This window comes from Plecotus auritus (genome assembly GCF_963455305.1).
Source record: "Plecotus auritus genome assembly, chromosome: 6".
In the NCBI taxonomy this organism is placed as follows: Eukaryota; Metazoa; Chordata; class Mammalia; order Chiroptera; family Vespertilionidae; genus Plecotus; species Plecotus auritus.
In genome coordinates, this window is record NC_137773.1 from 34077452 (window position 1) to 34090450 (window position 12999).

At 51.3% G+C, this 12999-nt stretch overlaps 1 protein-coding gene across 1 annotated transcript in view; it reads right to left on the reverse strand.

Moving 5' to 3' along the window:
* Positions 1 to 969: 969 nt before the first annotated feature.
* TGFBI (transforming growth factor beta induced) overlaps positions 970 to 12999 on the reverse strand; it is a 33401-nt gene continuing 21371 nt past the window's right edge. Inside the window, exons 8-17 of the mRNA XM_080673792.1 lie at positions 11787 to 11999; positions 10853 to 10990; positions 10138 to 10283; positions 8476 to 8612; positions 7593 to 7723; positions 5194 to 5318; positions 3924 to 4026; positions 3293 to 3372; positions 2205 to 2229; positions 970 to 1752 (exon numbers count right to left, since the gene is read on the reverse strand). Of these exons, the coding sequence (XP_080529918.1) occupies positions 1712 to 1752; positions 2205 to 2229; positions 3293 to 3372; positions 3924 to 4026; positions 5194 to 5318; positions 7593 to 7723; positions 8476 to 8612; positions 10138 to 10283; positions 10853 to 10990; positions 11787 to 11999 (1139 nt within the window). The 3' untranslated portion in view covers positions 970 to 1711. The remainder of the gene's footprint in view (positions 1753 to 2204; positions 2230 to 3292; positions 3373 to 3923; positions 4027 to 5193; positions 5319 to 7592; positions 7724 to 8475; positions 8613 to 10137; positions 10284 to 10852; positions 10991 to 11786; positions 12000 to 12999) is intronic.

Here is a 12999-nt window from a genome sequence, read left to right on the forward strand (position 1 = left end):
GCTCCTGTGTTTCACCTCCCACCCCAGCTCCCTCAGACTTATTATCTGCGCAGAATCACAGGCTGTCCGTCCGAGCCCACGTGGGTACGCAGGTGGTAGCACTGTTAGCTGAAGAATGATTCCCTATCTGTGAAATGAATGGATGACTTGGTTGGATGACAGGTAATGTCTGTAAAGGGAGGGTTGTCTGCTCTGCCTTCCTCTGTTCCCTGCACAGGACTGACCAGCAGAGGCGCTGCGGACAGCACCATCTTTGGGTCGGTGGGTCCATGAAGTGAAATGAGCTCCGCCTGCTGGCCGAGTGAAGTGTGGGAGGGCAGGAATGTCTCTCTTTTTTATTTTTATATTTTAAAGAAAGTGGGCTGCCTTTGGGAAAAGACACAAAAAAGGCTGTCAGATGCCCTGATCCTGAGCAGTCTTAGCATGATGAGAGCAAGGATACCTAAGGCTGTGCCAAGCATGTAAGTATCATCTTTTTCACCCTCACAACGGAACTATGAAGTAGAAGTGACGGTCATTTCCGTTACAGATGAGGAAACAGAGGCACTACGAGGTGCAGTGATGGACCGCAGGCCACACAGTTAGGGAGCAATGATGCCATGGCCACACCAGCCTCTCAGTGACAGGAACGTTTTAAGATGGACAACACAGAAGGGTCAGGGGTGGGGACTGGAATGTTGTTGGCACCGAGTGTATGACCTGAAAAACCTGATCTTGCTTGCTTGTCTAATGGCGGCCTCTGGGAGTCAGGAGGCTTGGGTTCCAGTCCCAGCTGGACCATTTTCTGTGTTCCCAACAGCTCTTCCTTTCCTGAGCCTCAGTCACCTCATCTACATGCAGGCAACATTCCACAGGGTCACACCGCTGTAAGGAAACACGGCGCTTCAGACCAATAAGAGAAGTGCTGGTAGTGAACAGGAAACTCAAAGGCTGCTGGAAACTGAAATAAACACAAGTTCAACAGAGACTGAGGTTCAAACCCCAGACCATCCTCGGCTCAGGGCTCCGTGCTGAGATGCTCCTGGGTGCACTGTTGGTGTGAAGGAGCATCACAGCCCCGAGGCACAGAGCCCTCCTGGTGAACACCCAGCCAGCACAGTCCCCATCCACACAAGCATGTGTCTTTGGTTTTATTATTACAAACACACCATGGCTCTGCCAAACCTGGGAAACCCTGGGCTCTGTGTGCTCTACCCACCCTCTCTGATCTACCTGGACGGGGCCACATGGAAGTGTCCAAGCCATATGTAGACTCAAGACATGTTTGACAGAGCAGTTCAACGCATAGCTTATAATGACGCCATTTCTCCAGCTGTGAAAGAGCTTTACAGAAACCGTGCCAGGACTCCCCTTGAGGCTGGGTTGCTTGATTCATGTTTTGGGAGCTCCACAAACTTCGGGTCCCTTTTCCAGCGCAATGGGCATAGGCAAGAAATTCCATGTTTGGCACAGGTCCTTTCTGGAGGTGAATGTCAGGCAGTGACATCCAGGTCTCTCCATGTAGTGGGTTAACAGCCATGTGCAGAGAGAACAAAAATTGAAACGACATCTCTCTCCCTCCTTCCCCAACCCACCCAAGGCTCAGATCTCATGGTGCAGCCCATGTACATTGAAGTGTGATATTTGGTTTCAAAAACAATCAGTCTCTTTGGCAAACTGAGAGAAATTGGCAAGGAGCTGCAGAAGTGCATTCTTCCCGTGGTCCTTCGCACTAATGCTTCATCCTCTCTAATAACCGCTGATAGACAGGGGCTGAAAGAGAGAAGTTTGAACGGTGAGAAGGATGCGAACTTCCCCATGTCTGTCTAGGGCTTGTCAGTATGGGCCCCTTCTGCCATACTCTCCTGCACACAGCAGGTGCTCTGTGGTTTGTGAAACCTCCTGTCTTACTGAGGTTCTGAACTGGGATTTTCTACATCTATTAGCTTGGGCTATGTCCTCACCACAGGCTTCGGCCAAGCCCCTGTGCAATATCTCCAGGTTCCTAAAGCCAAACATTTATATCAACCCTAAAAGGTTGGCACTCTTATTATCTCCATCTTATAGAGAAGGAAATTGAGTGTTCTGTGTCTGACCCAGAAGGCCAGGCTTGCTTTATTGCCCCATGATGTTTTTATCTATATAAAAGCAGATGGTAGGTATGGCCTGCTTGGAAGTAAGGCCCAAACAAGTCAGTGGGTTCTTCAAACCCAGACCAGACTTACCTAGTTTCACAGAGGTGTGGGCAGCCTGAAAACAAAACAAAAACACAAGGTGTCAGGGTTTCTGGGGAAAGGTATACCCGTACCTGCTCACGGCAGTGGCTTCATTCATTGCCACCCCTGCTCAGAACAAGCACTGGGGATGATCAAGAGGAAGGGGGATGTGGAACTGCTGGGCCCTGGGGAGCTCCTCAGTTGGCCTCAGCAGTCCTAAGTGATGTGCAAACTCCTACCAAGTGGAGCCTGAGGTGAACATTCCTGGGAGACCTCAAAGCTGGGCTTCCACTGAGACCACAGCCTAAAGCTTGGGGAGCTGGGACTGCACAGGGGGTGGTGCTCAGGAGTAGGAGCTCAGGACCAAGAACCCTTCCTGAGGGGCACTAACACCTTCTTCCAGAAGGAAAAGGACACATTCCAGCGCAGGCCTCTGGGTTAAGGACAACTTGCTGCAGACTCCTCTCTTGAGGTGCAACACTTGTTAGGTGCCTCACATTCCCAAGGGGCTTCACCTGACCTGAAGTAGCAAAGCAACCTGAGCAGGGCTCCTGGGCCCTGGGCAAGGTTGGAAGCAGGATGAGGAGCACATGAAGAGTCAGAGAGATCCAGAGAGGGGGTGGGGCTAAGGCCAGGAAGGGAGGCTCCACACACAGAGCTGGTCCTGTATCCAGAACCCAAACCAGAGTCCAGGAAGCCCCAGGATCACCTGAGAGGGGCCATGTCATGGAAAACAGAAGAGTCACTTAAAGGCCCAGGCTCAGGGCAGGCCAGGCCACCATCAGGTGAATTCCTTGGCGAGATGAATCCTGGAGCCCTCTGTTCTCGCCAGCAGTGGCCCCCACGGATAGAGGCTCAGAGGCCTCAGTGTAAAGTCCTGGGCTTTTGCCCACAAAGGCAGCAGGGGCTGCCTGGGTTCTTTTCCCTGAACTCCACACAGGCCAGAGCGAAGGATGCCCCAATAAGAGAGGAAAGAAGTTTCTAGAGAGCCCTGGGGCAGCAGCCACGGAAGAGAGGGGATCTGGAGAGCCCCTCCGTGGTCCCAAGAAGAAGACCAAGGCGGCTCAGACCAGGGGCGAACCTAGCAGGCATCTTACCCTGGAAAATGCTGACGCCTGTTTGAAAATTTCAAGTGCAGAGTCTGCAAGTTCGTCTCCTCGTTCCTGAGGTCTGTTGGCTGGGGATAAAAGGAAAGGCAGCTTTGGTGAGAGAAACTATTAGCATGTCATTCCTAACAGCCATGCCTGAGGGGCACTGTTAGGCTCTCTGGCTCACATTTTCTAATGAATTTTTCCCCTATAACTTTCATAAGGCATGGCAGAATTTGGTTGTGGGGAGACAGTACAGAGAAAGGTGAACGCACAAGTGAGGATGGAGGCTGGGCTCAAGTTCAGCTTTGCTGGAGGTGAAGAGAGCTGCCACGGGGCACGATGCTGCAAGAACCACGCTCATAGCATCTATCTGCCTGTAACAAACAACTGGGCTGTGTCTGAATGGGCTAAGACAGCCAGGCAATTCAGCAAAGAGAGGCCTGTCCTTGTGTTACTTGGTATAACATCTTGGAAACAACAGTTCTAATTAGCTTTCAATTAGCCACAGTGATGCGTTCATGAAGACTCACTTTGCACATGGTACCTTATTCCTATATGTGCTTAGGAGAGATTTTCTATCGAACACCAACTGCTAGAGAAGGGCCCAGCTACAAACTGAGTGGGAATGGGGCCTTACCTGGAGGCTGCAGGACACTGGAGATGGCATAGACCACGCCATTGGTGGCCATGATGTCAGCTTCAGCAACAGGCTCCTTGTTGACACTCACTACATTATTTTTCTGGGAGAAAAAGAGGCACCAGTTGTTGAACATACAGCATACTTATCTCATTCATTCAGCAAATGTTTACTGAGCACTTCTAGATGCCAGACCCTGTGCGAAGTGTTGGGGACACTCTGGTGAAAGGAACAGTCCCTGCCGGCTACAGACCTTTGGTCTGGTGGATTCATTTCAAGTGTGACTCAGCACGTTGTCATTTACAAAATCCTCTTTTGTGTTCCCACTTCTCCCTCACAGCAGTGCATGAGGAGGAGGCAGATTTTATTGCCTCACTTAACAGAAGAGGAAACTGAGACTCAAGAGAGGCCAAGAACCTCCTTTAAGCTCAGTTGGGGGGGATGGATAGGGATAGACGCTAGGCCTCCTGTTCTGGGTAAAGGGCGTTTTCCACTCCTCCTTGATGCCCTACTTAGGATTTTCTCACAGGAAGCGCACCAGGGTAAATCTACTTTGGCTTTCTTGAACGACCCACATATCAGACCCAAGGGTTCAAAGGGGGAGCTTAAGCCTGTGACAGACAGGACCTGACACCCAAATCTAAGAGCTGAGAGAGTCTCAGGTGACTGGCATAAGTCAAACAAGCCATCTCTGCCTCCCTACATGCCTTCCCATGCTCTGGAGGCAAATCAATGAGCAAAGGGATGGCTGAAGGTCAGGAGAGAGCAGGGAGCAGAGGCAGAGCCAGCTGCATGCTGGAAGAGTGGTCCCTGCACAGGGGCTCAGTGGCAGCTCCAAAGTGGAATATTTATCAACGTGCAGAACAAGGGAAGGCTCACAGATCAAGCATCAGAAGAAAAGCCTTTTGGGATGGTCTGGCTCATCAGTGAGCCCTGGATTTGGGGGAAGGCGTGGGTTGGAGATTCATCCCTCAAGACATAAAAATAATTGCCTATCATCTCCTTAAGAGAAGGAAGATCTAAGACCCTCTCCCAGATGCCAATCAGAGGCTTTATTCCCCTGCAAATGTGGAAGCTCTTATTCATGTCTAACCACAATCTCACTTGATTTCCCTGAAGACCCTTTTCTATTTTCTTTAGACAAAATGCACTCAGAGGTTCAAGATATATCTTAAAGACTGTGTGTGTGTCTAATGCCATTCTGGGGTGAGATGTGCCTGGAACCCTGGTGGAGGGCACAGCCAGCTTTTCAATTTTCAGACACACTCACTGAGCTGACTTCCAGCTTGTCGCCCTGGAGAGACTTCAGCCGCACCAGGGCCTCGATGCCTCCGCTCACCAGGATTTCATCACCAATGTGGTATTTCAGGATGCTGGCAAGCTCCTTGGCATTGCCTGCAGGTTTGTGGGAAAGAAAACAGAGTTAATCCCAAGGATGGTAATTGGTGTGGTGGAGAAAGGGACAGAGGAGAAGATACAAATGGCCACCCCTGAGATGGAGAACTCCTGCCTGGCTAATGAACACTCACTGACCACCACTGTGTGCTCAGCCCTCTGTCCCACCACTAGTGATCAGGGAACAAGACACGTCCGTGGCCATGAATCTCCCTGGTAGTTGGTGGGCTCCTGGGTTAAAGCACATGTTCTCTTGATGCTGAGAAGGAGTTAATCCATACTCCTCTGTGAGCATGACTCATGTTTCCATGAGCTAAATATTTGCTTGGAAAGCCAGGGACCTTTCCAGCACCGGCATCTGGGACATTTCATCATCAGCGTGGCTCCCGATGGCTATAACACAGTAGTGAAATATTTACACATTCTGCTCTCAAACGCATATTCTGAGACGGCTATTTCCTGAAGGGAGAACTTAAAAGAGTCAACAGCTGCAATCTGGAGGAACTATGGAGCCGATGAGGTCAGGGCCAAGGGGGATTCCCGACACAGCATCTCTCCTCCTCACGTCTCAGCATTCCTTCCAGCCCACATCAGCTTCTCCACCAACTGGGGAAGCAAGATTTCTCATAAAGGTGCACAGGCATTTCCCCAAATTAAGTGTGGGAGGCAATTCTTCAAGCTGCCAGCTGGTCTCTCATCTCTATCAAGGCTGCCACTGATGCTCACATTACCAGCCAAATGGCTGGATTTCCCCAGGGCTTATGGATGGTTATTTCCAGCATCTTGGAACTGAGAACGGAGAAAGTTTTAAAGCATTTTGGAGAGTTAGTTTGGTTATTGACACATCCACATCAGTGCTGTGCGATGGAGCCACAGGTACCAAGTGATTTCCAAACACAGACGGTCTGCAGCTGGCATGAGCTTCCCTTCCAATGAGACACTGCCAGCCCCCGAGGTGCAGGGCCCTAACACCCGGATTGACTGCTAACGCCTGGCTGGCCCTCCATCCCCCAGGAGTGCTGGGTCTAATCCTGCCCTTGGGCCGGAGGGAGGGCATGTTTGGGAAGCTTTGCCCTTTCCCCTCCTTGGCCCCCACACAACTGAAAATGAACTGGAAGCCTAGTAGGCTCAGGTCACCGGGGAAATACTTCATTCCTGCTGGACAGAGAGAAGGTGGAAGGTTTATGTTCAGAATGCACTTCTCCCCTCTTCCCAGGAACATACATTTAGCAATAAAGAAAATTAAACAGGACACAAATTCAGCTCACAGCTGCCTGCAACCTGAACTTTCTATTCTGTTCCAGAGCAGGAAGGGAGGTGTAGACTATGTGGGCCTGAAGGTTTCGCCAAGGTCCTTCCTTCTCAGGTCCACTTCTCTGCGATGGGTGGAAGTGTCTCTTATGGGCATGCGTCAGAACTCAACACTGCAATCCTGTCCTACTTCCCCACCAGCACAGCCATTACTGTATGTCCAACAACATGTGGGGAATACCTCATTTAATCCTCACTACACGGAACTCTTACCTCCCTCATTTTTCTAATGGGAAAACTGAGGCTCAGAGAGGTTAAGCAACTTGCTAGAGGTCACTCAGCTAGTAAATACCAAGTAGTCGGGATTTGAACTTGCTTTCAGGTAGTCCGGGAGCCCAAGCTCTTGACCATTAGGTTTCTTCTCAAACATCCTCAGCTACATTTCTCAGGGCTGTGAGTAGCTTCCAGTCAAGCTTTCATCCCAAGGGAGGTTTGATGCAGGTAAAAGGCTTCATTATCACTATTCTCACAGGTCCCAAGTAGAAGCCATGTCTTGATGACTGGGCTGGTCGTTACCCACCCTGAAGTCCTTTCTGCTCTTCTCTGCCTTGTTTGGTGCCCAGAAGGCTGACTGCTATGAAATGTGTCTTCCGGGCTCCCTCCTTCCCCCTCCTGTAACCAGCTGACAGGAGGCCTGGCAGCAGTGGGGGTGGGGATGGGGCTGAGGCACATATTGACCATGGTTCTGACAGCAGCTATACTGTGACTCTGGCCACTATCCTGTGCCCCTCGTACAGCTCTCCTGTCCTGCCCACCCCACCCCTCCACCCCCAGGCCTGCCATGGTTGTTATCCCTAGGTGCCATATCCCTTTGCTACATCCTTAATCCTGTCCACAATTCTGCCAATAGCCTCTCATTAAATTTCTTTGAGTCAAACCCTTCACAACCTGCCAACTCTTTCCCGCTGGGACCCTGACTGATACTTTAGAAAAGCCGATCCATGTACATAATTTGGTCTTTACCCAAGAGTTTGTTCAGTTCTCCTGGCGGCATGGCTTGGAAGGCCTCATCGGTGGGAGCAAAGACTGTGTAGACGCCTTCCCGGTTGAGCATCTCCGTCAGCCCTGCAGACTGGATGGCGGCTACCAGCATTCTGTGGACACATGCACAGAACCGGTCACTTTCCCACATATACCCCGCCACTGTGGGCAGGGGGAGCCCGGAGCACTGGGATTCACCTTCCACCCCTTACAAAAAAAAGGATGATTCAGTCTGTTTCTTCTCTCCTGAATGCTAAGCTCAGTTAAATGGCCAGAAGTCAAAGGCCAGGGCAGGAAGGAGGGAGAGGCCAGTGGCATGGCTGACCAATGACCCAGAGACTAGCTGAGCCATTGCACCCTGGGGATGTGATTCTGGGGAGGGTGCCCAGGCTCTTGTGCAGGCGGCTGAACTCATTGACAGGAACATTCAATGTCATAGCACCTAGTGGTGAGGAAGTCAGAAATGGAGAGAACGGGCAGTGAGCCTGAGAAGGTGTGGCAAGAAGTCTGCAATGCAGTTGGTAGATACCACACAGAGGGAGACGCACATACATTCAAAACCAGGTGCTCAGCTCACTTGGGACTTTAGATTGAGAATGTGATGTCTTCTTTGCACTTTAATAATAAAAATTTGTTCTCTCCCTGACCCCCATCGATGTGAGGTTACACTTCCTTTTTCTCAACTTCGGCTTTCAAGGTCACCCTGATCTTTTCCACATCCCAAGCCTGGACGGTCACACCAGCGTGTCACTAATGTTCATTGACCCCCGGAGGATGGGGGGCGAGCTTGTCAAATTGCAGCCATCCAGAGTCCTCCCCAGCATGACCACTTGGCAGAAGCCCCGCCTGGGATGGGGCTGGTTACCTGAAGCGATTGTCCCCCTTCAGGATGTCCATGACAGTCCCCATTGGGGGGGTCAGCATCCGGTCTATGGTGAACAGGGTCCCATACCTTCCCCTCTTGTCGTGGGCAGCGATACAGCTGTTCTCGATGCACAGGCTCTGTGCAAAGGGGATAGAACGAGGGCAGGTTATCCCCCAAGCAGAAGCCCCCTGACTTGTGCTGATGGCCTCATCCACAAACATCAATGAATATATATTGGGGTGGGTTTTCAAGACTAGGATAAAATTATGTATTCCCTCCAGGAAAGAAAAACTAAAAATAGTGTTCCTTAAGGAAAGAGGGCCATAGATGCTCCAATAAAGTTACACAGAGGCCCTGTAATGAGAATATCATGTTACTTGAGGTCCATCAACAATGATCAAATAAATAGGTCAAGTCTACTGATTTATTTATTGAACAGATGTCAACAATCTTTGGTCCAATGGTGCTGGCTGGTCTCCAGCAAGAGCTATGCTGTGTTGTGCTTCCTGCCTGCTAGTCCAGGATAACAGTTGAGTTTGAAGAGAGAGAAGAGATAGGAGAAGAGAGAAGAGAACCTTTGGACCAAGGAGGGCTGTGCTTCAGTCCAGGGGGCTTCTCTTCACATAAGCTAAGAAGGAGTCAGACCTCCATCCTTCCACCCTTTGTTCATCCCTCTGAGTTCAAGGTGGACTCTGCCTACCTAGCTAGGTCAGAGAGTGTGTGGCTTATTCCCAAAGGCCTCCAGAAAAAGAGATTCTAATCCTTCTGTAAAATCTCATTTGACCCTTGATATCCTAATATATAAAAACCCTGGGTCTGTCACATCTGCAACGACCGGATACTCGACTTAACACCCAGGCTACGCACGCAGCAGGCTCTGGTGGGTGGGGACTTGTGGCAGCGGAGACAGGAACAGGGGAGGTGGGGCCGGCACTCACACTCACTCACAACCACACACATGCACAGACACACACTGCACCCACCAGCTCACAGCCTTTTCTCCCTTTCTTTCCCTCCCTCCCAACTCACTCTCAGAGCCTCTCTCAGAATGAGAAAACAAAACAGACTGGGCCTGAAGAGGCCTGGATGGAAGGGAGGGCCAGCAGAGGGTGGAGCAGCCCCCATTGGCCCCGCCCCCTCCCAGCTGGGAAAGAGGAAGAGGGACACAGGTAGGCAGGGAGGCCTGGAGGACTGCTGAGAAAAACAAAGAGAGACAGAGACTGGGCAAGATCAGGCTGGCAGGGGAGAGCAGTTGAGGGCGAAATTAGGCCGGCAGAGGAGGGCAGTTCGGGGCGATCAGGCAGGCAGGCAGAGGCAGTTAGGGGTGATCAGGCAGGCAGGCAGGTGAGTGGTTAGGAGCCAGCAGGTCCAGATTGGGAGAGGAATGTCCGACTGGCAGTTTAGGCCTGATCCCACAGGGGTTATCCCCCAAGGGGGTCCCTGATTGGAGAGGGTGCAGGCTGGGCTGAGGGAACCCCCTGCTGCCACCCGTGCACAAATTTTGTGCACCGGGCCACTAGTTAGATATGTTTTGCAGAAATTCCTTCCTTCCTTATTAGAAGCCAAGCTCCTAATTATTGAGAACTTTTTTTTTTGTAAATACTAATACAGCTTTTTTTTTTTTTTTTTTAGAGCTGAGGCAAAGGAGGACCCAGAACTTACGTTACGATAAACAAAAACTCTCAGTTTTTTGCCGCCCAGAGTGTCCAGGGTCTGTCCATGGTACAGATACTTGGAGGCCAGCTGGTCTTTAACCATATGGTTCCGAAGCAAATTCTTCATTCGGGCATCAACGCGGGGGCTTCCATCTGTAAGAGGCGGCACGGTCAGGGCCAGGCCCAGAAAGGAAGAGTGGAGAGACCAATGTGGCAGAGAGCCTGGCTGTCCTTGACTTTGGAAATGGAGATTGAGAAATCAAGTGAGGCTGCAATAGTCCTTAACATCTTCTGCCTTCTTGGAATTACAAAAACACAAGAAGGTCCAGATAATTGAGGGGGTTGGAGTTTTGCCTGAAGAGGGAGGGGAATGCACGTACACAACTTGGCCCCCGTCTCTGCCTTCCCTGAGGCCAGGACTCAGCTGTCTCCTCACTGACCACCTGACTAGCACATTGGCATTGATCCTGTCAATTAAAAGGCTGGGGAGTGCTCTGCTCCCCAGACAGATGCAAACTCTTGAATTCTGAGGACCAGAGCCCCAAATGCATTCTCTGCTCTGCCAAAGGAAACAGCAGAGGCTCTGCGTGAAGTCACATCTGCTTTCGGTTGAGCTGGGCGGGAGTGCTCACGCTCCACAGGGTGCTGTAAATCAGGGAGGTGACAGTGGTGGGGCAGCAGTCCCCAGTGACACCCCCACAGGGATGCCTTCCTTACATTACCTTTGAAGACAGAATTCAGGGGGGCCAGGAGAGTCAGCCGCTCATTTCCAGAGAGGTGGGTGCTGAGGCCCGCTTGTGTGAAAAGATCAACGGCGGTGGAAACATCGGACTCTGCAGCCAACTCAAACAGTGTCTTGGCTACAAGGAAGAAGAAAGTGGGTTCAAAAGTTAAAAGTGCTGTTTTCATTTATCATTCATTCATCCCAGAGCATGACATCCATCAGCAGGAATGTCAGCCCGTGAGTCAACAGCGCCTCTAAATGCTGCTGGGGCACTGCAGGCTTGTGTCATCAGGGGACGGTCACCCAGAAAATCTCACTGGTTGGGGAAGCAAGGTGAGGTTCAGTGGGGCATAGGTCTGCCACTGTTCCGCCCTTGGGCAGGGCACTAATGCCAGGGACACAGGCATCATTGTTGGTTCTGAACAGCAGATAATGCCAAGGACCACACCCATGGAAAGAGTTTTCTGCTGGTTTGGTTTCTCCTCTGAAAATTCTTCACTCATGCGTAGTAGCCCTCCCTGGAATTCCAGAACGGGGCTAGGATGCTGATTGAAACACAAGCCAAAGTCCATTCGGTCATTTCTCCTGGGGTCACTGACCTTGGGTGCTTGGGCACTACTGAGAAAGCGACTGCCCTCTGTGCCAACCAGATCTTCTGAAAGGCTCCTGTGGTTGAGTCGCTCCCTCCCCAGACTTCAGTGGCTCTCCACTACCTCCAAGATAACGTCTGGACTCCCAGGCCTGCAGCTCAGGTTCTCCATAATATGGCCGCAACCTACCAGGTGCTCAGGCCTTTTCTCCTGAGAGGCTGTGAGCTAGTTGCAGGTAGGGAATCGGCCCCAAAGATCCCCAGATTCTCCCGGCTCTGACACCATGAATGGCAGAGGGGACAGTGGGCCTGGTGGGACCAAGGCCCACAGAGGCCTGCTTACCTGAATCTGGGATGAGCAGCTCGTCGATGTAGTGGATCACGCCGTTGGTGGCCAGGATGTCTTTGTTGGAGATGATGGCCTTCCCGTTGATGGTGAGCATGTCCCCACTGCAGCCCACGTCCAGCGTCGTGCCTTGCAGGGTCTCCACGGACAGGCCCGCAACAATGGCTTCGGCACACATGGCTGACTTCAGGATGTGGTTGTTCAGCAGGTCTGGGGGCAAACAACACAGGAGGGTCAGGGCCGCTCCAGGTGACCTCAGGGGCCAGCTCACAGACTGCCCAGGGCTGTGAGGATTCTGTTCTCTCAGATGCCGACATTCAGACGAGGCTGGGGCACTGCATGGCCCAGATCTTTCTCTCCTGCTTGCTGTCCCTTTAAAACTAGCCAGGGCTCTGTGGTCAGACTGCCGGAATTTGAATCCCAGCTCAACCACTTACCAGCGGTGGGGCTGGGCAAGTCATTTAGCCTTTTAGAGTCTCAACTTCCTCAGCCTTAGCACAGCACTCAGCTCCTAGGGCTGGTGTACGGAGGACATGGAACTCTGAACGTGAGGCACCCAGCATAGAGCCTGACAGAGCAAATGCCCAAAACATGTTACTGATTCGCTTATTAACGTGAACTTCAGGGCAAATTCTCATATTAGTACCTGAACTTCAGGGTAAATTCTCTTTGATCACTTGGGCCTTTAACTCTCTCTGAGTCTGGCCTGGACCCCCAGCTCTGCCTCCCTCCTTAGTTAGTACCTGAACTTCAAGGATAGGGGAAAAACTCAAATGAGTTTACCCTGGGACTTTTTATCTTCTGACTTGAATAAAAATGTAAAATGTGGTAGGAAGATGGAAACTGTAGCAAATGAGGTTATGAATGATTTGTACATTTTATTTGCTATTGTACGTTTTACCCAAAGGTCTACTACTTGTCCAAGTGCTGCCTTAGGGACCAGACCTGGGCTGGAGCAGACGAGGGGGACGCGGCCAGCCCCAGCCAGGCAGAGCAGGTTCTGGGACTGCCACTCACCAAAGTTGCCAAGGCCCTTTGTCTTACGTTCCCACCGCAGAGGCAAATTTCAATTTGTCCTGAGTGTGGGAACCAAAACCACACTGTCACGGTCAGGAGGAAGCTCTGAGGCCTGCAGGCCATGGGCACCTGCAGAAGTGTTGAGGGCCTGCAAAACCAGGGCTGACCCAATTCAGCCGGCGGGGGATAGAAA